The sequence below is a fragment of the Gavia stellata genome, chromosome 5 (genome assembly GCF_030936135.1).
Source record: "Gavia stellata isolate bGavSte3 chromosome 5, bGavSte3.hap2, whole genome shotgun sequence".
Classification (NCBI taxonomy): domain Eukaryota; kingdom Metazoa; phylum Chordata; class Aves; order Gaviiformes; family Gaviidae; genus Gavia; species Gavia stellata.
In genome coordinates, this window is record NC_082598.1 from 53,274,475 (window position 1) to 53,302,355 (window position 27,881).

General features: G+C 41.2%; 1 protein-coding gene across 3 annotated transcripts in view; it reads left to right on the top strand.

Annotated features, from left to right (window-relative positions):
* PDLIM5 (PDZ and LIM domain 5) overlaps positions 1 to 26,152 on the top strand; it is a 131,768-nt gene extending 105,616 nt beyond the window's left edge. For all 3 annotated transcript variants that reach the window (XM_059817472.1, XM_059817473.1, XM_059817474.1), the window contains 5 exons: positions 9,790 to 9,964; positions 17,387 to 17,567; positions 18,570 to 18,690; positions 22,256 to 22,371; positions 22,995 to 26,152. In XM_059817472.1, coding sequence (XP_059673455.1) covers positions 9,790 to 9,964; positions 17,387 to 17,567; positions 18,570 to 18,690; positions 22,256 to 22,371; positions 22,995 to 23,084 — 683 coding nt within the window. In that variant the 3' untranslated portion in view covers positions 23,085 to 26,152. The remainder of the gene's footprint in view (positions 1 to 9,789; positions 9,965 to 17,386; positions 17,568 to 18,569; positions 18,691 to 22,255; positions 22,372 to 22,994) is intronic.
* Positions 26,153 to 27,881: the final 1,729 nt, after the last annotated feature.

Here is a 27,881-nt window from a genome sequence, read left to right on the forward strand (position 1 = left end):
GTTCTTAGCTGGTATCTCCCTTTCTTGGATAGCCCACCAGAGAATACCATTATATTTTTTTATTAAAAGTAGCATGGTTTCTTTTTTGGGCTTTGGTTTAGGGTTTTGGATTTTTTGGTTTTTTGGGGGGTTTTGTTTTTTATTTTTTTCTTTTGAGATTGTGCAGAGATGCCTAAAGGTGTCAGAGGCCTTTTGTTGGAACTGAAGTATGATCTCTATTTCACAACCTGGCAAGAAAAAGATGTGGAGGAAAAAGATGGTCTAAAATGAATGGCTGAGATAGTGTACCTGGGTTTCTCCGTACAGAAGTCAATTGTGATCCAAGTGATCTCTTGTTGACAGCACCCTTGGAGCAGAACTATCCTCATCTGCTGTTGGAGGGCAGTCATGGGGTCCCCACAAATGCTACTACGCTAGTCACCCACTGTGAAGGTAACAGAGGTTTTATTCCTGTCTGGAATAAAATCCTGATGTTACAGGATTCCTCAGTGGTTTGGTAGAGGAAATGAGGGATAGTTGCCTCACGCTTACTTTTAAGGCATGGGTAAGAAGCTGGATAAACTGGATAAACAGGATAAAAGCCTGGCTTGTCAAACAAATGAACAAACAAAGTCTGATCTTTGGTGCCTTGGGCGCGCAAGGAGTTAAAGATGCGGGGCAGCTGGGGGGTGCATACAGTGCAGCGGTGGCATCTGCCTGGACAGAGCTTTCCAAATAACGCATTTGCTATCAGCCTCTCTTGTCTGTATTGTTGGTTTTTTTTGAGTTGTTGAAATAAGTCAAATTGTGGCTGTTACTGTGTGTTAAGTGTACAGTCTAGGATTTATTACAGTTCTCACTTCATTTTTGTTGAGCTGTTCTGATCACCCACCAGAGGGAGACGCTTTTCACAAAATTATATTCAATTAAAAAAAAAATTGCCCACAATATCCTAGCTACATTGCAGCGAGTTACGTTACTGTTTGGTAGCTGACTATTGCCCTATGCTTATGTAGCATTGTTCACCCCCAAGGAACCCCAAGGTGTTTTACAGTCCTGGTACCACGTGCAAGCACACGATGCACGCACAGGAATGGCTTTCACCCGCTGCCGCCATACAGTCACTTCTTGGGTGAAATGTAACAGCTGCTTGTCAGCACGCCGTAACACTCCACGGCATCTTGAAAGGAAGTGAATAGCACTGTGGCGAATTGAAACTGCTGGGACAATTTAAGAAAGTATAATTACCCAATAAATGCAGTTACACAAACTGGAGTTTGGCCAGGAGACGAATTGTTCTCGCAGAAAGTGCAGCAGGATCTGCGATGGTCGGAAGTGGTCAGGACTTCCAACATTACATTTCTCATGTGAAATCACCTCCTCTTTCCCAGCATCTTCAGAACGCTGTTGCCGGCGGGCGAGCTGCTGGCCCAGAGGGAACCAGAGAGGCTGGGTGCCAGGCACAGCGCTGCCAGCACCGCGTCCTGCCTTCCCGTGCAGCAGCTGGGCAGGCAGCATCCTACTCCACTTGCGGGGGTCTGGCGGGATCGTGGGAGTCCCGTGGTGAGCTGGTACAGCTAGTGGCCAGAAAACCTGGTTTGCTGCTTGGAGTGGAGGGTTTCATTGCAGTCAATGACCTTCATTCCTCCAGGGCTTGGCAGCTGAGTGTGAGGATGGGATGGGGAGGGTTTGCGATAGAAGTGTCCAAAGCTTGCAGTTTTAAGTGACCAGTTACCCGCATGTGCCAATTGCCATATTCCCAGGGTCTCTCTCAGCCTGATACCACTGGGATATATAATCCCCTTCCAATAGAGCTGCTTGGGAATGTCAGCATATCCTGCAATACCCACAACTGTCAGTTGCCTAATCCTGAGCCAGCACATGTGTTAAGCACATGCTTCCTTCTGCAGAGGGAACACACTTGGAAGCTGACTGTAAGCATAGAAAAATTGCTCCCCAGGCAACTTTGTTTGAAAAATTCTGCTATTTCCTTGCAGTTGTTTTTGTGTGTTTGGTAGACTTGCAATTACCATCTTTGGAGTTATCCTTAGCGTGTTGTCTTGCTGCATTTTTTTTCCTATATCCCATTCTCTTGATAATATTAGAACTTTAAAAGCAAAAGAAAATACAAGCCGGCTCCTAGGTGTGAGCTGACATCCTCTCCTGCATATACTGACAGTTTGGGTCTTTGTCTCCTTCCTCGTGACTTATTATGTAGAGTTTTGCTAAGGAAAATGGGGTAAAAATCCAGACCGTATCAGACTGGGGAATTTGGTCATAAGGTCAAACAGTATGAAGCTGGGGAGAGGGAGGAAGGCACCGAGATTTGTTGTGCTATCACAAAATGCTTGTCCTGCCAGTAAGGCCTTGCTCAAGGTCCATAAAGGGATGGACTGCAGCACTTTCTGTCCTTGTCACCTTTGTTTTTCTGTGTCCCATTTGTAATTACCCCAGCCCCTATCTCAGTTCTTACAGGCCACCCGGATTGGGTAACTTAAGTTGATGGCCCATCGGCTTTGGGAATACTTTTGCATGGAAAAGGCAACTAAACTATTGTGTCAGCATCACCTGTTCGTAAAGTTTTGCAACTATGTTTTTAGGGCCCTCTCATCCCAATTTGTTTCCTTTGTAGGACAGGAAATTTAAGGCAGGACTAATTATTATAGGGGCTGAAGGGGCTACGTGCCCATTGAGGACCATGGTCTGAACTTGGGGAAGAAACTGGAGTAACACTACAAGTTGTTAAGGCAAATCCTTACATTGTTGGTAAGGCCTCTGCTAGAAACAGTCCCAACATATAAAGAGTTCCAGTATTTTTCACTGAAAAAGATTGTTGAAGATTGCTCCTCCACAATGCAGTCACCATTCATAAAAACAGAAAGCCTTGTTCATAAAAGTGGTATGATTGACAGGTCAAAACACAAAAGCTTCCTGATCCTGGTGTATGGACTGTTATTCTTATTAATTTTTCATCTAATCTAAATTATTACATCGTCATGTGACAGCAAACCACAAGAATTTATTCTTACAAGTTAAGTAATATGAAGTCACTTAGCCAAGCAAAACCCATTGTGAGACCAGAGTAATTTATAAATGTCAACCTTAATTTGATGGTAGTATGAAATGGTAACTCCCGCAGGCATGGTGATAAAATGAGTATGTTTCTAAAACTTGAATGTTTATATTTAAGAAGGGGCAGATCATAGTAATGATGCAGAAATGTACCACCGGCTTGTTGGAGGCAGCATGACCTGGTGTACCTCACTACAGGATCTGCTGAACAGACACTCAGCTTTCTGTTACAAATACAACCTTTGACAGTTTTCCTGTGATTTGATGTTGCTAAATTCGTGTGCTATTGCACCAAGCTGTGCACTTACACTAATTGCATACATAAATCGGATAGATGCATGGTCCTTTCTCTAGTCATTCAAACCAGAGGTGAGAGATTATTTCTCTCTGTGGTTATTCCACACCCATCGAGTGGGAACATTCACCAGCTTGCAAAATTAGGTGCTCGTCGTCTTTGATTCCTTAAAAAGCAGCTATCCTGTTGTCATGGTCTGGCTCGCCAGATCAGTTTCCCTTCATTGGCTAACACCAGCTCAGAGCAGTGATGTGTCCTGTTCAGATGTACAGGTGTAGGACATCCAAGAATTAGGCCTAATATTTGTTCAAGAAATGAAAAGTCAATATTCCTCTGGTAAATTCTTTCTTATTGCTGTTCGATGTTAAACATCAGCTCCATGAAACTGGCAGATAATCTGTGTGTGAGTGAGTGACACTGGACAGTCATGCTCTCCGCAGGCATAGTCAAGCTGTCGAGGTCAGAACAGGAGCTAAAAGCGAGGGAGGCAAAATGTTATCTGCAGAAAGCTACCAAATGGGTTTCTAAACTGTCACTCCAGAGAAATGAAACACTACTGTACAGGTCTTCGTTTTCTCTTTCTTCTCAAGGCATGTTTTTCAGTAAAAGTGACGCCGGTTGTGCCAAATTTGTGACGGTATGTGATGTAACAAATCACAAGGAGACAGGCTGAGCGAGCTGAAACCACCATACTTATTTTAATTAAGCTGCTTTACAACTAATTTAGCCGGAGCCTTTCCAGTTGAAAGGCTGGTTGCTAGCGCAGGAACTAGCCCCTCGAGCTGCAGGGCTTGTGGAAATTGGGCCGGGGTGACACCTGTTGTGATTTTCCACGGGGCGCATACCAGCCTTCGCCGGCATTTAAAGACATGATAATGGTTTAATCCATCCTGTTCTGCCTTTAATCAGCGGCGGGGTTTAGCTTTGACTGTGCTTCCAAGACTCCATAGGAAACAAAAGAAGAACTGCTGAACACAGGGGTTTGGGGTTGAGGGTTTTTTGTGGTTTTTTTTGTTTTTCTCCCCTTTTGCTTGTCCTGTAGCTTTCTCCATTGAACTTGTGCGATTTCATCGTGGGCCTGGGAGTGGATGGGGTATTATACAGGGCTAATGTAAGAAGCTGACAGCCGAGCTTTTCAGACACGTTGCTTCATCCGGCCATCTGTTTGGTTTGGAGGGAGGGAACAGGAAGATTTCTTACTGTACAGATATATTAAGAAAAGTCAGAAAATTGGACATATGAAGCTTTATATTTTCCATTTATAATACAGTAGTTCGATAGCAGTGTATAAATCATTGAGTTAGAACACTTTAAAATGAAGTTCTGGCACTCCCACCGCTTAAAGTAGCATTGTTATTTATAGATATTACATGAAGCCTGATGTTATGTTTAAGTGAGCGTTAAACAGTTCAGGCTGTTGTATTGTTGCTACGCACCGGAGAACCTCTGTCAAAGTGACTTTGGCACCACTGCGTATCCGCCTTTCTCCCTTTGTCTTCCAAACCTTTCACCAGTGTTTGCAGTTATCCATGTGCTCAGCGATGGAACAGCCTATTGTTAGTCTAACGAGGGCAAAGTCACACTGGGATTTTTAAAAAAGAAAAAAAAGCCAGTTCTTTACCTTGCCTAAAACTTTGTTAAATATTAAACTAGCCATACCAAGGAGTTTAGTGAAAGCAAACACTGAGGGTTTGCTAAACTTAAACCTAATAAAATAGAAAGTTAAGAGTCAGGTACAGAGTGTTTTCTGCTTTAGAAAAGCCAGCTATGACAATACACAAGTGCAAATCAACAGTGCTGTAGAAGGTTTAATTAAAGAGAGCGAAGGTGAAGTGAAGCCTGCAAAACTCCAAGATTTGGCCACAGAGATCTTTTCATGGCTTGCGGAGAACCCAAACCTTTCTGGCACTCAGGGTAGAATAGCTCCTGATGGGGTGTATAATTCTTATAAATTATTTCTTTTATTTATTTATTGTATTTACTGATTATAATTCATAAGTCTTTAGAGCACCCGCCAAAGTTGCTGTGCTCTGTCCATCTGAAGCAACAAAGGTGGCACCCAGAAAATATCTGGTGAGATTGTGTCATGAGGCAGCTGGAGTTGTTTCCTTTTCCCTCCCCACGTGGTCATCGTTCACAACTAAAAATGCGCATGCACCTTGCCAGATCTCGGGTACCGGCGCACCTCCCCAGCCCTCTTTGAGAACAGAGCTGCCAATGGGATCCAAAAATCAGATATGTAAAATGTAAAAAGCAAAGTACAAAGCACAAACCGCAGGAGAGCTCAGACTGATTGCCAAGAGTTGAGAGGTCTTTGCTTAGATTGAGTGTAATAATTTGTACCTACCTTGTTATTACTGGTGTGCCCTGGTAAAAGCTTCTCATTGCAAGAAAAAACACCTGCATAAGTTTTTCGGACCTGATGTTTTTCTTTACATCATGTGGTTGTGTTTCAATCTGAGAGGTTTCCAAGGGAATAGGGAAGAGAAAGGAGAGGAGGAGAATGCCGGAACTCTGAGAGTGTCCCCTTCCTCTTTGCTTGCAGAAAAAAAACCCATCTTGTCCAGTACAGGAACGTTAAACTTGCTGTTTAAGTAGAAGGGATAGTTGGGAAACATCAATGTTCATACTGAACAAGAAAACAGACCTAATAGTTTAAATTCTGTAGCTACAAGAGGTGGAATATTGTTGGAAAAAAATACTGAGAATTCATATAGATTTTAAGTAGGGAACTAATAGTGGGGTTTTTTAAATAAAAAACCAAACCAACCAAACAAAATACCACCACCAACAAAAAAATGCTCTGTGGGTTGCAGTGGGAGTAATGAACCTTTGCTAAAATTACTGGAGTGTTAAAGGCATGTTTGTGGCCTATGGAAAGACACAAGTGGGCAATAAAAGCTGTCCTCTGGCTGGTGTTCAGATGGGAATGAGGAAGATAAGACTGAGGCAAATTAAGTGGTGAGAAAGGGATAATGATCTATGGTGAAAAAAAAACCTAGCAGAACAACTGTAGAAGGTTCACAAAGAAACCAGTATAATAAATGTAATGAAATGGCTATTACTATACTTTACTGGTGTATTTTCTTTAATAAGAGTATGGATTTAAAGGCAATGGAAGCATACTGACTCCTCTTCTTTAGGATGAAAAATCTGAACTGAAATAAAGGGGAGCCCACTTCAGAATAGGAGTAGAGAGGAATAATACTGTGCAAGACCAGCAAGGTCTTAATGTGAATACCAGCAAAGAGAAAAACACCCCTTGAGGGAATGTTATGGGGACAAATTGTGAGCATGGGCAGGGAGTTTCCTGGCTCTACAGTGGCCTCAAGAGATGGAAGAAGCGAGAGTTTCATAAAATGCTTTAAGGTCTTGCTTTTCAAGGATTTTTGAGCAGAAAGCAACCTTTTATGTCTTAGTTCTCAGCTGTTGATGGCATCTGTGGTCATCAATTAGGTTATTTTGTTCCCATCATAATAGATGAAATAGTGATATGATTTTACAAATGACAGTTGAAAAGCTTTTTAAAACTTAGTTTTTGTCCAGTATCCAAAAATATTCTGGCAAATATAGAAGTATCTGAAGACTTAGGGCTTATTTGTTATTCCTCTTATTCTGTTTGCGTTGTGGCTGTGATCCCATGGGAGTCCTGCATCTGCTGGAGGTCTGGGTGTTGAACTTGAGTTCACCAATTTCAGTGGAAGTGGTCCATCTGTCTTTGCTGTCCTTCAATGCTAAATGCCCAGTTTGGTTTTGCTTAGGCCGCAGCTCTTGCTTAACACAGTACAAATGTATGTGGTTTATAGTATGATTTGCTTAAAAAAGAAATTTTTTTTTTAACATAAGGTCATGAATAAACCGAAGTTATTTCTCAAACTGATAGGCTATCTCCTTCTCTCCTTTTTTAGTGCTTTGAATAACTCAGAAATGACTGATTTGTTGAACAACTCTGAAAGAAAGTTTATGGAGACAAATCCTGCTCAGACAAATCCTGCTCACGGCCAGGAGTAACTTTAAAGTTGAGTAGTGTTCAGAAAAGCATCATTCAGGAAACCAGCATTAATCAAAGCTGTAATGAGACCAAAGAAAAGGGAATAATTGTGGTGTTCACACTTTTTTTTTCCCTTTAAGCAAGCAGAAAGACTTTTTTTAACTACACAGTGCAAATGAGCTAGCTGATGTTTCTGAATGGGCTTTGGGATTCAGCAGATAACTCAAACAGAAATTAGCAATATACTAGAAGCTGTGCTGCAATTTGATTTATGTCAAAAGCAGTCTTCAAACAGATTTGGGTTTAGCGTGTGTTTTTGTCTTCTCATGAAATGGGACCTGAAAATTAGAAGGCTATGTGTGATGACAGAGGAGGAAAGTGCTATTAATCAAAACCACTTTTGTTCATGTCTTCAAAGCCTTTCTGCCACCTTTTCCATTTTTATCTGTTCCTATGTTTTCAGTTTAGCAGGCATTTATAATCTAAAATGAACTACGGCAGCAGAGTGACTTGTTCAAGATCACGTGCTTTTATTCCTAAGTACTTTCTACTCAAGAACGCTGAATGTTTCTAGAATCAATGTTATTTTTCAAGATATTGCAAATTAATTAATTAAACATTAAATATAACAATAGTCTTATATTTAAAAACAAAAACCAAAACACAACAAAACCCACTGATGAACTGGTATAATTTTTGCTAATTCAGATACTGAAAAGGATCCAAAAATATGTCAGTCTTGAAATGACCTGATTTGAGAAAATTTGACGCATCGGCCAGTTAGATAAAAAAAGGTGTACGACTATATTGCTTCTTCATACAGAAAAAGAGTAAGCAAAAGTAGGTATTGAGCCCATATCAGTGGATTAATACCAAGCTTAACTATAGTACTAAACTACTGGTGTCAAAAAGGATTGCTCTTCCAGCTGTGTTGCCTTAGCTTACAAGTATGTGTGAAAAGAGGGGAGGGTTGTTAATTAAAGTTCACTGTATTGGTTTGATTAAATTGTGTGGTGTGTGGCTATCTTACCTCTATAAATAGTAGGGGATTTCCGTTTCTGTTTAATTTTATGTGGATTTACTATCGCTTAAATTTATCTTCTCTGTGAATTAGTGTGCCAGTTCCATTTGAACAGGGAATGCAGTATTTTACCTGGAAGGTATTTGCAACTTTTCTACAGGGCAGAGGCTGATCAGCATTACATTAAGGGAGATAACGATAAACGATTTTTCATCTTTTCCCTGGAAGATGATATGAAAAATGGGAGAGGAAGACTAGCACAAAGATTAACAGCTCCACAAACTAGTTTTTTTGCAAAGCTACATACCGATGCCCTGACCATGTGTTGGAGAGCTGCATCACTGCAACAGAAGCATCATCCTGTGCTGTCTGACGTCTCTGTCATTGCTTGGTTGTTTCTCTCTGAGGTTTCACTCGGATCTTAATTTCACTTTTTGATTTACAAGGTTTAGCATGGCTGCACTAAAGCCAGGACACCGAGTAAACACTCACGGTTTCTCTTGCCTGTGGCTCCAAACAAAAGGCTATGGAAATGTGGGGTTTTTCAGTGTACCTGAAAAAGAAAAAGAATTCTCCACTTGACAGGAATAACTGCTCCCATAAACTCTGTTGCTGTAGCTTGTACGTTACCAAGGTACATATATCAATAGAGGAGAAAGAAAAGAGGACTGTTTGTTTCTTCATTACCCTTGGCAACAGTATCACCTGTGCCTTTCATTTTTGTAAATGCATTTTTTGTACTCCATAAAAGCTTAAGTCTACTCTATGACTCTAAAAACCTGAGCACAAATGGAAGTGTGTGGATGTATGCATTTCTGAAATCATCAGGTTTTTATTTCAGTGTCGTAACTTTTATAAAGGGGATATGAATGTGGTCTTTGGAGTGCTTCAGATTGGCAGTATCTAGTGATCTAGACGAGTGTTTAAATTCAATTTAGAAATATGTTTTCCTTATACAGTACTGTATTTTAAGTTCCTGTACATGTTTTATTGAATGTGTACTCTTGTTTAATCTGTCAGTGATGATGTATGATCTATTGCACTCACTGTAAAATGTTTCGAGTAGGTATGTCATATTCTCCCGTCTCTGCTCATACACTGATATTCTTGGCTTCAGCTTTTGTATCTAAAGGAAAATAATGCCTTCGCAGGTTGTATATTCTTTCACCTAACTTCTTTAGTATGTTGAAATTTGTCCACTACTTCAAGTTAACCAAAACCATTCTGTGTTATTTCACAGACATTTCATAAAGTAGGTAGGACTTGGTGGGGGAGGAGGGGAAGATAAGTGCTTTTCAATTTATTCTTTTAGTAGGCAGGTATACACTGGACAAAGATGTTAGGCAAATGTTGCCGGTTGCTTGTATTTCAAAATAATTTACTTGGTAATGAAAGATGGTCTTCTAAATGCTTTTGGTACTCTTTCCCCAGCTCCTGCCAGTGGATGGACATCTAACAGTATTAAACCACCTGGAACAACCGCCCCGAGTGAAAAATTTGTGACAGCGCCTCAGCTGAATGAGCAAGACACGTTGGTTCAGAGGGCAGAGCATATTCCTGCGGGAAAGCGTACTCCCATGTGTGCGCACTGTAATCAAGTCATTAGGTTTGTATCTATTCATCCTGCGGGCTTTGTTTTGCTGTCGTGATTTTTGATTCCTTAGTCACAAGTGTTTTAAGGCTTCATTTCAGTAATGCAGAACACTGTTTTCATGCACGGTTTATCTAACAAAACTGAGAATGAGAGTAACGATGGAGGAAAACATTGTGAACTGCTAACAGTCACAGCCTTACAACCTGTTTTACAGAGAACCAGGAAGCTGGGTGGAGTAGAGCAAAAGTAAAACCAAAGAAAAGTAAGCAAGTTGGTTTTCACTTATACACCTATTTCAAAAAAATTGAGAAGATTAGCTAGCTGGAAACCAATGAGAGAGTATAGTCTTATAAAGACTAAATTGTCACAAATGTTGATTTATAAACCAGAATTTCTAATTAAGAAGAAAAATAGCAGGCTCCATCCATATAAGAAAACCAGGGAAAAGAGGCTTAACAATTGCTAGGACTGGATTAATAATAATTTCCTGCAATGTTAGATTTCAAGCTCTTTGGTGGGCTCTCTGGCCTTTGGGTATTATGGTAGCTGGTGTCCTTGACTTGTATGACATGGGTAGAAAAGATTAAGCAACACAAAGACAAGTTTGCCAAATGAGATTAAGTTAAATAAATGCTGCTGAGCCCCTAAGATATCCTGTCATTAGTCAGAATTTCATACGGAGGAAGAATTGAATTTGAGTTTCATTGTTTGGTCAGTGATTTCTGACAATTAGCCATGATTGTCTCATCTAGGCAACTATAATCACTTTTCATGTCAATGTGCAAATCACGCTGATTTTCATCTACCTTGCATTTTATTTTTTCCTTAAAATAGAGGTTTCCTGGGATTACCTTTGGAAGAAGGGGCAGGTAACTCAGGAGGACTACAGGGATATCATGAGGTTTTGCAGGGAGAAAATGAGAAGGGCCAAAGCCCAACTAGAACTTAATCTGGCTACTGCCATAAAAGACAATGAAAAATGTTTCTATAAATACATTAGCAACAAAAGGAGGGCCAAGGAGAATCTCCATCCTTTATTGGATGCAGGGGGAAACATAGTGACAAAGGATGAGGAAAAGGCTGGGGTCCTTAACGCCTTCTTCGCCTCAGTCTTTAATAGTAAGACCAGTTGTTCTCCAGGTACCCAGCCCCCTGAGCTGGAAGATGGGGACGGGGAGCAGAATGAAGCCTCCATAATCCAAGGGGAAATGGTTAGCTACCTGCTACATCACTTAGAGACACACAAGTCTATGGGACTGGGTGGGATCCACCCAAGGGTACTGAGGGAGCTGGCGGAGGAGCTCACCAAGCCACTTTCCATCATTTATCAGCAGTCCTGGTGAACCAGGGAGATCCCAGTGGACTGGAGGTTAGCAAATGTGATGCCCATCTACAAGAAGGGCCGGAAGGAGGATCTGGGGAACTACAGGCCTGTCAGCCTGACCTTGGTGCCAGGGAAGGTTATGGAGCAGATCATCTTGAGTGCCATCACATGGCACGTACAGGACAACCAGGCCATCAGGCCCAGTCAGCATGGGTTTGTGAAAGGCAGGTCCTGCCTGACTAACCTGATCTCCTCCTATGACCAGGTGACCTGTTTAGTGGATGAGGGAAAGGCTGTGGATGTTGTTTACCTGGACTTTAGTAAAGCGTTTGACACCATTTCCCACAGCTGTGGAGAAATTGGCTGTTTGTGGCTTAGAAAGGCATACTCTTTGCTGCGTAAAAAACGCTGGATGGCTGGACCCAAAGAGTTGTGGTCAATGGAGTAAAATCCAGTTGGCAGCTGGTCACAAGTGGTGTTCCCCAGGGCTCACTACTGGGGTCAGTCTTGTTTAATATCTTTATCAGTGATCTGGATGACGGGATTGAGTGCGCCCTCGGTAAGATTGCAGACGACACCAAGTTGGGCAGGAGTGTTGATCTGCTCAAGGGTAGGAAGGCTCTGCAGAGGGATCTGGACAGGCTGGATCGATGGGCCGAGGCCAATTGGATGAGGTTCAACAAGGCCAAGTGCCGGGTCCTGCACTTGGGTCACAACAACCCCATGCAACACTACAGGCTTGGGGACGAGTGGCTGGAAAGCTGCCCTGCAGAAAAGGACCTGGGGGTGTTGGTCGACAGCTGTCTGAATATGAGCCAGCAGTGTGCCCAGGTGGCCAAGAAGGCCAACGGCATCCTGGCCTGTATCAGAAACAGTGTGGCCAGCAGGAGCAGGGAGGTGATCGTGCCCCTGTACTCGGCGCTGGTGAGGCCGCACCTCGAATGCTGTGTTCAGTTTTGGGCCCCTCACTACAAGAAGGACATTGAGGTGCTGGAGCGTGTCCAGAGAAGGGCAACAAAGCTGGTGAGGGGTCTGGAGCACAAGTCTGATGAGGAGCAGCTGAGGGAACTGGGGTTGTTCAGTCTGGAGAAGAGGAGGCTGAGGGGAGACCTCATCGCTCTCTACAACTACCTGAAAGGGGGTTGCAGAGAGGTGGGTGTTGGTCCCTTCTCCCAAGTGACAAGGGACAGGACAAGAGGAAACTGCCTCAAGTTGTGCCAGAGGAGGTTTAGGCTGGATATTAGGAAAAAGTTCTTTACTGAGGGAGTGGTGAAACACTGGAACAGGCTGCCCAGGGAGGTGGTGGAGTCACCATCACTGGAGGCATTCAAAAAACCTGTAGACGTGGCATTGCTGGACATGGTTTAGTGGACATGGTGGTGTTGGTTGATGGTTGGACTTGATGATCTTACAGGTCTTTTCCAACCTTAGTGATTCTGTGAATCGAGTTCGGCTTGTTTACTTCCATTAGATTTTTGTTCTCATAGTTCACTACCAGTTTACCAGTTCAGTTAACATCAGGTTTGTTTTAGAGAACTCTTTGCTAACTGATCTGTGATGTTTTCAAGAATTTTCTCCTACTTCTATTGTATATGTCAAGGAACTAAAAATATATGATCTGAATCCCCTTGAAGCAATAGAAAAAACTTATATGAATTCCGAACATAGGTGTACATCTTTTCTAATCCAGATTTTTTGCTTCACCACAAAATGGAAGATTAATATCAAAAAGGTCTACACACTTTTTGGGTGAGATTCATCTGATTCGTTAAACAGTTTGGCCTATATAACCATCCTGTTTGTCTTTAGTATTCTGATGTCTTTGTTCCCTGGGCAGTGGAGAGCTTTGGATTTGTGTCTAGTAAATAACAGGCAAGCAACCATGCACTTTCCTTTGTTACCATCATTTCAGTTTATAAATAAATATGAACATAGCAAATCCACTATATGCTGCATCTTTCATGCAAGAAGCTTTCAGTGCCTTTTACAGCACCTGTGGTTTAGCAGGGTTCGCTGATGCTCTGTGCCATGGGTCTCGCAGCACACTCCACAGATCACTCCTGAACAGCCAACCTCTCCTCTCAGTCCTTAAAAAGCAGATGAGCTGCTGCCCTGGATATAGGGGAGTGTATTGGTCCATGGCACAACCTTTGCTCCTTAGTGGCTGCATGAGGAGAAACTGCGGAGACCTGCTTGACAGTACTTAAGCCATCGTCACCTATTGTGTAAGTGACACTTCATGAATAGTAACTGATACCCACTTCTAACTACTTTGTAATTTGCTGGTGGTGTTTAAATCCTTATATTTCTTCATACGTTAAATGCCACCCCAATTATTAAAAGCAAGCATTGTTTCATTTGAGGATGAGTTGATGTGCGTTAATCAATGCCAAATATGCCTCGTGTTCACAGCATACAGTGGATTTGAAAGATTGCAATGGCATTTTGAATCCAAGTTTTAGCATAATTACAGTTCATGCCCTTAGTGGTAGCATTACCTATGAAAAGGTAGGAGGAGGATCGAGTGACATTGCATTGTACATCTGTTTTGAAGCCAAAATGCGTTGTGGAGTTGGTTACTTTACACTCAGGCATAGAATAACCATGGCTGGCTGAGCGAAAACCCTTTCTTAGAGACATCTTATAACTTTTTAATATATCTTTAATTATTCATACAGTGATTGTCTGAAGCTTCTAGTTTTTTCCAAAGCTCAAGTAAGCTTTTCTTTCCATGTCTAAAAGAATCAAAGCTGGAGGCAAACTAAATTTCCCATGATCTACTTGCTGTGATGGTCTGACAAACTTCTGACATTTCCTGATGAAGACTTCTGGTTCCCGGGCAGTCTTACCAAGCGCTGCAGTACAGAGTTGGCTCTTCCTTTGAAGTCCAGATGTGTTTTCCCTAGATCTCCGTTGAGAACATACTCTTTGGCATGTCTGCTTGTGAATGATGAATTGGCTTTGTCACCTTTTCGTACAGCTTGATTGTTTTTAGAGGCAAAAGGGAAAAAGTACAAATGGTGCTTCCCTTCAGCATCTCCTATAAAGAAATTATATCCCATGGCATTTTCAAGTAAGGAGAACAAAAAAAACTTTCCAGAGTGTAGACTGCTGTATGGTTAACTGTAAAGTGAGTGGCCTACTTAGCAGATGTGGAAATACTTTTGATCTCTCTACCACTAAATTTCAGTTCTGGCTTGCTATCGTGATAAAAGCCACATGAGAAGCTAGATTATTGGCATACTAATACATCATGTCCATACTGATAAAGTTATATTTAGTTACCAGGGGAAAGATAGTGAAATTATGCTTATATTCCATATATGTTATTTACTTCCCCTTCCAATTTGCCCCTATATCATTGCTACATGCAGGACCGAAATGTTTTAGGTGGCTACCAAATTTATGTACGTGGTGATCCTTTGGGGCATAAGATTCTGTAAATACTGTTGTAAATACATCAGAATCTCTTAAAAAAAAGAAAAGAATTACGACTGTTTGCCTCCATCTGTGAGTTTGGTTCACGTAGTCTAGATGGTGATGTCAGAAATCTGTTCAGAAAACCTTAGCATGTCAAAGCAGCCTGGGATAGAGGCGCACTCATAGCCAGCTGTTGCTGGTTGGATCATCCCCTATCTTTGGATGGAAGGAACATGGGTTTTTAGCACCACATTTAAAAATATGTTCTAGTTGACAGAGGCATGTGGGGTTTTATTGGTTTTTTGTTTTTAAATGGGGAAGGAAGGATGAAGCCATCTGCAGCCATCTTCCTAGCACTTGATGCCCTAGCTACTTCCCATCAGGTTGTGGGAACATGGGCATGCGGCCCCCTTACTCAAATAGGGGCTTTAAACTCCTTTTCAAATGTATACAGCAAATAAATACCTTTCATTACTGGAAGCTATCGTTTCGATCGCAAAAATACGCAGAGCCCAGGAACACTTCCATGTTCTGAATATCATGTTTTAGTGTATTTTGCATGGCAGGTGTTTATTTTTTCTTTTTTCCACATGCTTTGGGGCAGCTTTTAAGTCGCTGGTATCATTAACCTGCAGTGTCAGCTTGACATGTTTAAACTACAGCCTGATTAAAAGTAAAATTGTATTTAGAAAGTGTTCTTCTGGACATGTGTGTGCAGGGAGGCAGCCCACTAATGGAACACCTCGGAGACATTGTGCAGGGCACAGCCACAGCTGTCTGGGGACTTGAGGAAAGAAACTCTGTAGATGCACTCTCAGGCTATTCCCCATCCGTCTGGGTTCCTGCACGCTGTCCTGAATGGCTACACTCAACATGTCAGAGCTGTAAACTCTGGAGAGCTAAAGGCAGCAGATGTTGTAAAAATTCCTTCCCCTCCCGTCACTAGCATACTTTCTTTCCATTGCAGAGCTAACCGAGCCTATCATTTCAGTGCAGATGGCCAGAAACTCAATCCTACCTGGAGCCGGGAAAGCCTCTTCGGTGTCAGCCCCGTGTTAATGAATCTGTTAAATTAGCCTGTGCTGACACAGCGCACTGAGAGCACTTTGTTGTACATAAGGGCTTGTATTGTTTGATCAGTACATAACTGAAAGGGCACTGATGTAAAAAGGTGCTTGTAGGGCGGTGGGAGGGTATCGGGTTAGGTCAGTGTTTGCACTGCTCAGGCATCCGCTGGGAGTGGGGGCCAGAGAGCCGCGCTCGACCCCAGCTCCCTCCTTAAAGGGCTACGAGCTGCTCTCCAGGAGCCCTTTTTCACTGCTTTCTTTCCCATAATCAGAGGTGAATAGAAGAAACTGTTGCAGATTAAAAATGTTCATCATCTCAGAAGGTCTGTGAGTTGTCCTAAATCTGTTTGAGTCCCTTATCTTTGACTTCTCATCCTGTTGAAAATATATAGCGTCTCCAGAGAAAATGTAGAAAAGAAATTAAAATAATTACCCCCTACTCTCAATGAAGTTGCCCTCTGTCCACTGCCTGTCTTACAGTCAGTGTAACCCTGGAAACAAATTTTAAGGTTTTTTTCTTCTCTATTGCTGTTGCTTTGTGCATATGAGAATCTTACATCACACAAAATTGTTCTTGTAGCTTACTCAATTTAAAAAAAATGTTTAGCAACAAGGTGGTGATACTAGTACCTTACACTTTTTTTTTGCAGTGAAGTATTAGATTAGAAAAAAGTGATGTGTTACCAAAAGAATGGCATCTGTACTGGTATTGCAAAAGCAGGAAATCTGGTGAGGAAGATGAACTTGAACCACACAGTTCACCTGAAACCTAAATTCTGTAAGGTTGGGTGTTGGTGGACCTAGGATGCACCTCATTAAAGTAAATAAGTTCAATAAAGAAATTAGCATGCTGAGTATGTTTTCAAATGAATACAGATACAATGGTATATGCTTGGGATTTATGAGTTACAAACTAAGAATTTTTTGTTGACTGAGGAATGGATGGGTTTATCTTGTCTGTTAAATCTTGTTGCATTAGCCAGACAAATGCTCTTAAAAGCATGATTATTTTTTGTTTGCAAATAATAGAGGAGGGTCTGTATTTGGAGAAGATGGTCCTATTTTAACTAGCTTCTGAAAAAAAGACCACCCCTCCCCCAAAAATCCCTCCACAACTGGGATGGGTTATCCCGTAACAAACTGGTTGGATAAGGACAGCGACTGAATTTTTGTCTCACGAGACACTGATATTATTGGCTCTTGATGGAGTCAAGTCTACTTGAACATACAAATGCATGCTGAAAGAGAGCTGATCATATCACTGAGTCAAATATCTCTTTGCAATAGATGGAAATAATTGGGAACACAGGGAACATCCTTCTTCTCTTCCCTAACAGCCACTTCAGCACTGTATTTAATGTAGTTGTAAAATAAGATTTCTGAAATGCAGTGAAGCAAAGAGAATTAGTATTTATTTTGGTTAGGGTGTTTCTGGGAGACAGTTCAATGGGAATACATACAGTCAACACTTAATGCTTTCTTAGAGCCTGTAGGATGAAGGAGAGATGGAGCAGTGTATGTTTGCGAACAGTGTAGCAGCGGCACATAGGTTAAGCCTATTCACAGCTTTTGCAGGAGCCAACCCAGGGGCATTTGCTGACAAAATCTCCTCTTTCTAATCAGAGGACCCTTCTTGGTGGCTTTGGGGAAGTCGTGGCATCCAGAGGAGTTTAATTGTGCTCATTGCAAAACCTCCATGGCTTACATTGGATTTGTGGAAGAGAAAGGGGCGTTGTATTGCGAGGTCTGCTATGAGAAGTTCTTTGCCCCTGAGTGTTCGAAGTGCCAGAGGAAGATCCTTGGGGTAAGTGACCAGCAAGTGGCCAGTTTTTCAGTGGGAACAATTACCACAGTGTTCAGTGCTTCTCTGTAATGAAATTCTCTTTTATCTGGCCCGGTCTGCATTCCTCCAAACATACTCTGACATACCTTGTCAGCTCCCATCACATACAGAATATGTTTTTGGCTCTTCTAATGTTGAGCCTTTTCAGTCTCTTTGAGAAAAGCTGCTGTAGTCTCCTTGGCTCTTCAAAGTTCAGCTCCTGTTTTCATGAAGCTCTTTTGTAGCTTTTGTGATTACTACGTTTTCCTGAGCAAAATGCTTTTAATTGGCAGCTTTTTACAGAATTGGGGGGGATAGGGGGATGAAAAATAAATAATCCTCCTTAGCTGAGCTGAGCACTGAGGAACATGCTGATTGGCTAGACTTGAAGTACTGAAATAGTCCCAGTGGTAATGTAGATAGAGAGACGCATTATTCTACTCGGCACTAATATTGCTAATTTGAGCCCGCCAGCTGATCGTCCGCTGCTTTACTGCAGACAGCAATGTGTCTGGACTCTTGTGTAACTGGGGTCATGTAGGGCTCTGGCAGCGCAATTCTCAAGTCATATTTGGCACTATAGTGTCTTTCAAAACAACACAGAGCAGTCGTAATTTTCTACGTGATGTCTTCTGATTAACTATTCACAGACTTGAGGAGACATTGGAGATGCTGCTTTTCTTATTTCAGGGGACCGTTGTCGTTGAGATCCTAATTAAAATGGAAAAGGTGAAAAAATGAGTTGTTAAATCTGTCCAACTCTATGTTGAACCTTCCAAAAAATGAAAGCTTGCTTGTGACAAATAAGGAGATGTACCATAAATAAAGCACCTTGTTAAGTTTAACATCAGCAGAGATCGCATGCACAACCCATTTTCAAGGTAGCAGTATTCTTGAAACGAACCAAGTGTGGAGGCATGGTCACCACAATCTAGTCATCACATCAAAATAATGTGTTAATAACAGTTTTTCTAATCCCCACAGGAAGTAATAAATGCTTTGAAACAAACTTGGCACGTTTCCTGCTTCGTGTGTGTGGCCTGTCATAACCCCATCCGCAATAATGTCTTCCACTTAGAAGACGGAGATCCCTACTGTGAGACGGGTAAGAAGCAACACAACCAAAGTTTACTGCGGCTGTGCGGGGAAGCAAAGCTTAATAAGGTTGGAAAAAATAATAATTCCTTTTTCTCAAGCTTCAATTCTTCTGAAGTGTCCCAGCAAATTCATGTAACTTTGATATGTCAATTCAAAGCAGGAACAAGTGCTGTAAACACTTTGAGTTTGCAGCAGGAGAAGTTGGTGAGCGTTTCTTCATCGGCTTCGGCAGGAGCAGGCTTCTTGTCACTGGTTTTCCTTGTTGTTCCTGTTAAGCCCTCAGCTGTAGGTATCAGTGACACAGCAGACTGTTAATTTTAGGGTGACTTTCTGGTTGGCTTTAAAATAATCTGGAGTTTATGTAAATCTGCTTATTTACTAAACAAGCAAATGCCAGTGGAGTAATGTGTTTTACTCTGAATAGCCTTATTCACAGCCGGGAGAGACTTCCAAGAGTAAGCAGTCTGCCCAGAAAGTTTTTTGCAGGATCAGGGATAACATCTGTTGAACATAAGCTTGGGATAAAAAAACAGGCTGTCAGGGGAAAAATACAGTGATACGATTATAGCACTTGAAAGCCTGGTGAGCAATATTGCGTGAAAGATGCAGCTTAGAAGTTCAGAGGGATTCTGGTTTGGGTTTTAGCACTTCCAGCTAATTGTATCGTTTTTACTAATATGAACACTTTTTATTTATGTTGGTTTCCTAGTTGGCTTAAAACTTTCCATGTACCCTTCTGGGTTACAAATGAAAGGACGCAGTAGATTATTGCTAACTCAGTGACACAAGTAGGGTAATGTGTTGCTCCTATTGAATTTGTGGAGCACCAGAGGAAATGGATATATGAGCAGCATCCTCCAGTGTGACAGCACGGTGAAATTTCATCCTGAAGCAATCTGAAGCCCCTAATCTTGGAACCATTTGATGATTCAAAAATAGTACTGGAGGAATCGATAACTCCCCTTTTGGGTAGAACGCTCATGACTGGGTTTGTTCTGCTAATATTGAATTCTTGTTCCTGCCACCAAATGACCCGTATGTTGTGCGGTCCATTGATTTGTGCTACTGTTACAACTCCCGTGCCCAAATGCGCACTTTTCTATGCTGTGAGCAGAAAACACTGGGATAAAATGTGAAGAATATTATACTTCTCGCAAAGTTTATTTCTGATATAGGAAGTTGCTAGCAGAAGTTAATGTAGGCACATTCTATGAGGTGTTATTGGCAGTGATACGCTGTAATGGCTCTGGCTCTCTAACTAGATGTTAATTTGAGATATATTCATTCTTCAAAGACTTTCAGTCCAGCTGGAGTTAAGAGTCTATGACTAATTTTAAAGAAATAAGGAGTAAATGTCATTGCCAAGTTTTTTTCCTAGTGCAAAGAAGGGTTCTAATTTTAAATCTGTATCTGAAATTATAACAGCATCAGCTATTAGTATTAAGGGGGTTTAATCTGCAAATCGTTCTGGTTTTGGATGTCGATGCTAAAATTAAACTAAAAGTGCAGATATCTATGCCTTTGAACTTTTTTTAAGTGCAGAGTTAGTAACCTAGTTTTGAAAATGCTGTGTGCAGGAAGCATTGATATGTGACTGTATGAGAAGTCTGCCTTGGAAGGCGTCTGTGGTATCGCAATTCAAGCATGCAAAAGCAAAAGAAAGCTGATGCCCTTCATTCTGCCTTATCTATTGCCCTTTCTTCAGAAGAAAAGCCAATAAACTTATCAACACAAACCACAGGCCAACTTACAAAAGGCTTTAGTGGCACCAGGAAAATATCAGTAAAAGATTCTGTATGAACTCAAATGCAAAGAGCTGAAAAAGTATGGTCATGAGACCGTGTCCTTCGGGGGTTTTGGACAGAGGTGTTCTACCATTTGACATTTTTATTGTCTGTCTTCTGCTTAAACACTTGCAAATTCATGCCAGTAGCATGGATTAATGAAGGCAATCAGTGAAGCTGTTTCTTGCCACTGGCAGCCATCAAAGCCTTTGCTTTTCCAGAGCACTTGTGTTCCCTGTCCTGCTGAGATGCCTCCTATGATGATGCTTTTTGAGGTCGTCATACAAAACACTGTCTTACTAAATGGAAACAGGACTCTTCCCGTGTGCTTCACACATGTGATAAGCCTCTGTTTGCTCTGCTGCAGTATACGCTAGAGCTTCAGCAGATCTGTATAAACTAGTAGAGAAACAAAATCTTGTACCCTGCTTGCCACTCCTTATAAGGCTCCTTGAAAACAACCCCTGACATTTAATTTCCTTCTCAGAGCCAGAGTGTTACTATTAAGGATGGAGTCCAAAGCTTCATTATGGTTGTCGCTCTGTAGTTCATCTTAAGAAGACATAATGTTGTGTGACGTTATGTATTTGCCATGGTAGCATGCTGATCCCAAATTCTCTCATGTTATAGCACTAATGCTGTTGTCTTCTGTGCAAGAAAAAATAATTTCCTTCTTAGAATGGGGTGTTTGAGAGTTGAAACAAGTGGAAAGGACCGGACAACTTGCGGTGAAATTTAGGGCTGCACGGGTGGGCAGCGGAGGGCTGTGCTGACTTGTAGCCACTGAGATGGCTGTACACACAGAGAAAGGAGTTTCACACACCGAGACCGTGGGGATGGGGGTGGGTGTCAGTGCCTCCCACCCAACTTTTATATGTGTATTTTATCCTGCTAGTCTGCCCTGCCCTCTCTTTTTCAAGCTCTGCAGTCGGTGAGGAATATGAAGGGTTCGATGCCCTTGGTTTTGGACCCTGCTCTCTGAGACTGCTGGAGGAGCTTTTCTCTGCTGACTCCAGGGGAGCCTCCGGAGGCACCAAGTCAATCTGGTGCCTAAAAATGAATGGTGCAAATACCCTTCAGTGAGTCCAGTCACTAATAACCATCCTGACACCCTACTGATACTTTTTGTTACATGCAATAAATATATTGCCTAAAGCCTCTGTTTTGTTTTTGGTTTGGGGTTTTTTGTGTTCGGGTTGGGGGGTGTGTGTGTGTTTTGTTTTGTTTTTGGGTTTTTTTAAAGCTGTGTAATAAACTCCAGTGACTAGGAAACTATTCTGACTTGATCCAAATTGCCAGACTCTGTTTAGGACAGAAGCCTAATGATTGCATGATTTTGCATAGTGCAGTCTGGGGCAAATATTGTGCCAGAATGTAGGCAGGAGTTCGTTACTCGCTGAGGAGGTCTGTCATGTCAACAGCCAGGGTATGCTGTCAAGGCAGAGACAGAGAGAACGTAAGGAGCACGTGGAGCCCACGTGGGAGCTCTGCAAGAAGTGCATTTCCCTGCTCCGAGTGCACCATTGGTCTCAAGGAAATGAAACACCAGGAAGATGGAAGCAGTGCTTACTTGAAAGGATGAGGAAGGGGATGAGAACTGAATTAACGAGGAAAGGAGGGCATCCCAGCCTTTCGATCTAGGAACTCTTTATTCAGTGTACCCAGTATTATAAAACCCCACAAGTGCAAACCCGCTGCCACTGAAAGAAAAGCACAAAGGTTTCAATGGGTCAGTCTCGCTTTTCTGCATACTCTTCATCTTTAAAATCTGTTTCTATTTGTTTGCAGATTACTATGCCCTCTTTGGTACTATGTGCCATGGCTGTGAATTCCCCATTGAAGCTGGAGACAGGTTTCTTGAAGCCTTGGGCCACACTTGGCATGACACTTGCTTTGTATGCTCAGTAAGTAAAGCTAGTCTACATTTTAAACAAACCCATGGCAGCAGTGCTTGTGCTAACCCGACCGCTATGGGAGTTAACAGCTAAAACGTCTTTCAATCCTCTGAGCCCAAACAAAAAGCACTTTCCCAGTTATTTGGAAGGTGTGTTGCTATTGTGAGCCTTTGGCACTGGTCCAGAGGAGCTGACCTGGATTGCAGCCATGTGTCCTAGCATTTAACCCTTGATGTTTACTTCCTCGGAGCAAGGCCATACAGGAACGGGCGGCGTTTCTACAGTAGCAAGAGTGCTTTTGATATAAAGACACTGTAGCCAAAGTATCACCTGCTAATAATTTATGACCAAAAAAACCCCTCTGTCTTAATGATTGGATTATATTTTTTTTTTTAATTCTGAACATAACTCTGCTCCCAGTTAAGAACCTCTTGATTTAAAGAAAGGAAGGTTATGCTTGCATCAACCATTAGTATTTCATCACAAAGAGTATCCCTAAGAAAAAGGTAATAATTCTTTCTCTTTGAATATATTTGTGCATAGAACAATGCTATGATTTGGCATTCTGAATAATGTATGGTGTAATTCATCCATCTGAATTGGGTGATGTTTTCTTTTTTATCCCATTTCAGGTATGTAGTGACAGTTTGGAGGGTCAGACTTTCTTCTCCAAGAAGGACAAACCACTGTGCAAGAAACACGCTCACTCTATCAACATCTGATGCTTGGAGCTCATCTTGTATAACAAATGTACTGAGCAGAAAAAAAGGTTAAAATGTCCATGTTCAATAATTGGTTAAAATTATTTCTGTATTATTTTCTAAAAATGGAAGAGAAATGTGGAAACATGCAAGTGGGGGGGTTGTACACTAATTTTTAGAGCGTTTATCAGTTCGGGTTTTGCTTCATAAAAAGATAGGAATCGGGAATTGCACCCAAGCCAAATGATTAGAGTGCCTTTACCTCTATACGTGGCACGTTACTGTATTGGTTTCATGATTTTATGGCCACATTTATATCTGCTGCAGTATGAGAGGTGAAATGTCTATAAAAATAAATGTTAGAAGTCTTGGTTTTGCTGCTATTCAACAAATAAAAGGAGATTGGCTTCAGCGATCCAGATCACTTTATTGCGCTGATGTTTTTTAAAGTGTGTCTAGAAGTATTGCAGCTAAACTCCATTGAAGAGGAACTCAAAGGAAAGATAAGATTACACAGAATATATAGTTCAACAACTGATATTTTTATCTGATACTTATACACGTGAAGCCTCCTGCACAATGACATGCACATGGGCCTTTGGCAGTTAAATCTCTGATGGGTCTGCAAAGGACAGGGGTTTTTACAAAGCAGTTGAGTGGGGTGGCAGCTATGCTGGTGAACAAGAACAGTTTAAGAAGACGTAAATGGGATATTCTTCCTTAACTCATGTACTACCAGAACACTAGCCAAAAAAACCTGCTAGTGAAGGTGTGCTCAATAGGATGGAAATGTCAGATCAGATCTTAAAAATAAGGGAGCAGAGAGTTACACTCTTAGATTTGCAGTTCAGGTTTTAGATAGTTTTAAGTGCCTTGGAAAGGGGAAATTGCACTGGATCTGCAGGTAACAGTGTTTTATATCCAGAATGTGAGACTCTGGTGTTGAATGAGGGAAACTGCTGAAATGCAACTGAGGACATTGTTTTTCTCTCAGTACATTCTTTACCATGTAGCTCGTGAATATGTATGTTGGTGGTGTGCCAGGTAGTGTACCAAAAACTTATTATCTTGCTCAGCTGTTATGATTTTTATTAGTTTAGGTTTTATTTCTCTCTTTTCCTCCAGATGTAAGGAATATATTGTTGAATAATATAATATTAGAGTTAGGCAGCTCATTATCTCTCAGTTCTTTTGCAAGGGAGCAGAGAGACAATGCTGTCATGACACATTTACTGCGAGCCAGGAGATGTAGCCAATTCTGTGGCTTGATAAGATTTTTTCCTCCATACAGAGTCAGCGCAAGACCTGTGCACCAGCTAAGTCACACTTAACTTCAAATTAGGGCTTAAGTGGTACGGAGCAATTGTAGGCAGATAGGGAAGAGGTGGTGACCCTCTGCACAGGGTGAATTTCACTCCAACGGAGTTGCACAAGAGAGAAGGGGGCTCTCTCGGGGCCAGGTCGGATTCCTGAAGGAAACTGAATTTACATGCTATTTAATTCAAGTGGGGTGTCAGAGCTGAATTGTTAGTCTTCAGTGCTCTTTCCAATAGATGTTAAAAGTAACCATTTACTGGTTTTGTTGGTATTTGTTTTTTTGTTTTTTTAACTGATACAAAGGACAGGTTTATCCATAAAACCATGGGGAAAATCACAAAAAATTGCCATGGTTGAGTAAAGCAATTGTAACAAAGAATGTCAACAAAAGAGAGGAGAAAGAGAACCAAAATTGCTGTACTGAAATACGAAAATATATTTGGCTTACTTCTTAATTCAGCGAGACAGGTTCATGTTGTGAGCTGTTTCACTTTATTTCCTGAAGTTGTTTTTCTTCAATACTACCACATTTCTTTTTTTAATTTCTGGTGGTACGGAAGAAATGGCATAAAGCTGTTTAAAATGTTTACGCTCTTGTAGATGTACCCTTTTGTGAGTTTGACTGAAAATCAGAAGGGTAGAAGCAGACTGGACAAGCTACGGCAACATATGAGCCAGGATGCTTTTGAAATTAGGTTGAATATGGAGAAATGAGACCTACAGACTAGGTTTCAGTGGAGCTATATTGCACATACGTGAGGAAAGAGAATGGGAATGCACAGGATAAGGTGTTCAGTAATTTCTGCAATTCAAACCTTGCTATTTTGAAGTAGGATAGAAACCTTTCAGTTTGTCAGTGTCCTTAATATCAAATGGAATTTTGTTTAGTTTTGTAATTTTAATTGGAATTGTATTTTTTAATCCATATGCTCTAGGGTTTGAAATTTTGCAGTCATTAATGAATTTGAGGACAAAAGCCTGGAAGGCTCCAATAGTACTGCTTCATTTAGCTGCTTTGCCTTTTAATTTCTGCTTTTATCTATTTGTTTAAAAGGAAGCATAGAGTCACTGATACATAATGAATATTTAATGGCTCTACCAAATTATATAAATCAACTAAAAGGAACATAATTTTTATCGTTATTTTAATAAGTGAGATTTTAGTAGAGCACTTTATAATAATGCCGTATATCTCACTGAATATTTATTACCTTTTTTGTTTAGGACTATTTCATACTGGTATCTTTGTATTTTGTTTTATTTGTAAGCCTGCATATTTACCTCTAGAATCTTTTGGTGTGTGAGTGTGTGTATGTATTTATATATACCTCTCTATACATGCACACATATGCGTGTACGTTGAGAGACACACGTATATATGCACATATACATACGTATATTTGACTGCAGACTTGACATAGCAAAAATCACACTGTTCCATCACCATTCGGGGATTTCATGAGATTCCCAATTATTTTTCATACAACACAGGTATAGCATTCATGTTTTGAGGGAATGTTAGAAAGTCAGAAGAGACATGTTAGTAACCTAACTACTGTAGTTTTTTGCATGCTTTTTCAGTCAGTAATTATTTTTCTTCCAAAACTGTGCCTGTAAGAGAAGCGGGTTTAAGTCTGAAGGTAGAAGGTCTTCATAAGTGAATAACTGAATCATGATGACGGTTTCAGTATATTGTAACTAAATAATTCAGAATTATGTGTAAATATAAATGCTTAATATAACAATGCAATAAACTTAAAAGCAGAAGTTGAGTTGTGGATCATTGTGTGTTGATCTGTTCAGTTGTGTACCTGTTTCTTCATGGAGCTACTTGCATCATCTAGCCGTATGAGTGGCTTTGCAAACAGGAGTAAGAAGGGGAACTACATCGATTCGCAGATTACTTGTTTGAATTTCCTTTTTTTTTTTTTTATTGTTTTACACTAAACAACCAGCTGTTAAGTCCTGGTGATTTCCTTGCTTGTGTTTAATAGTCTTTGGTATCAAATTTTGGCTGTTCACATTTGCAAATTTAATTATAATTAAAAAACAAAATAAACAAACCCAACACAAAACCCCAAACTATCTGTCCTCAGCTGTTTTGTGGTTGTTGGATGTTTTCTTTTTCTGAATCATAGTCAGTAAAAGAAAGTCATGATTGTACACATGAACAGATAGCATTTGAGTTGCTTGTTCTTCAGTTTTTTTGGGGTAGAATGGAGGTTTGCCTTACAGAAAAGCACCTGGTGGACACCAAGTTGACTGTGAGCCAGTGATGTCCCCTTTGTGACAAGGAAGACCACCCGCCTCCTGGGCTCTGTTAGGCAGAGCATTGCCAGCAGCTTGAGGGAGGTAATTGTCTGCTGAGCCGTGGTGAGACACATCTGGAGTGCTGGGTCCAGTGCTGGTCTTGCCAGTACAAGAGAGACATGGATATACTGGAGTGAAAAGCCAGGAAAATGATTAAGGGCTTGGAGCATTCGTCATACAAGGAGAGGCTCAGAGAGCTGAGGCTGTTCAGCCTGGAGAAGAGAAGGCTCGGGGGGATCTCATCTACAAATACCTGGAGGGGAGAGTGAAGGAGACGGAGCCAGATTCGGCTCAGTGGTACATAGTGACAGGACAACTGTGAGGATGGCCAAACACTGGCACAGGTTGCACAGAGAGGTTGCGGAGTCTCTGTCCTTGGAGATACTCAAAACCCGACTGGACACGGCCCTTGGACTAGGCAAGATCCCTTCATCTCCAAAGGTCCCTTCCAACCCCGGTGAGTCTCTGATTCTCTGTCATTTCTCAAAATGGAATGAAAGATGGAAACATGGTATTGAACACTGTAGAATATGAAACAACATAAAACTCAATATTGGCCAATTACTATTTATTTGCTATCTTTACTTCATTCTACCGCCCAGCTAGAATACTTTGCAATGCTTGTTTAGGACTGTTTTAATATTTTTCCTAAGTTGAGACTGTTCAAAGAAATACTGCCTGCTCTGGCAAACATTATCTGATACTGTACTTAGCCTTGGCACCCAGCAGCCCCCACTTTCACCACGGGATACTTAACCATCTACTGTAACACGGCCAATTACTTCATGATAATACCAGCCTGGTAAGACTCTCCATAGCTGAGTATCTCTTAACTAGGCAAATGTACTGTTGTTTTCTACCTTTATTTACACAAGCAAAGGAAAACACTGCACACAGCTCTGTAAAATTTAGAGGCAACTTTACAGAAAACTTGCCTCCCCTTCAGTGTTTAGGCTATGAACAAGACAAACGCAAGTCTATTTGCAAACAGTATATTAAACTCCAGAAGCCAAACTTTTAAAGGCATCAAGTCTGCATTTGACGTTTTAATGGCAAAGGTTTGGTTTCTATCAATCACAACGTCATGTAACATTAAAATGCACCAACAAAAAAAAGAGATCTGTCATTCATTCATTAAGACACTGTAATCCAGTGTAAGATTTATAGGCTTAAAACTCAACGGTGTGTTTT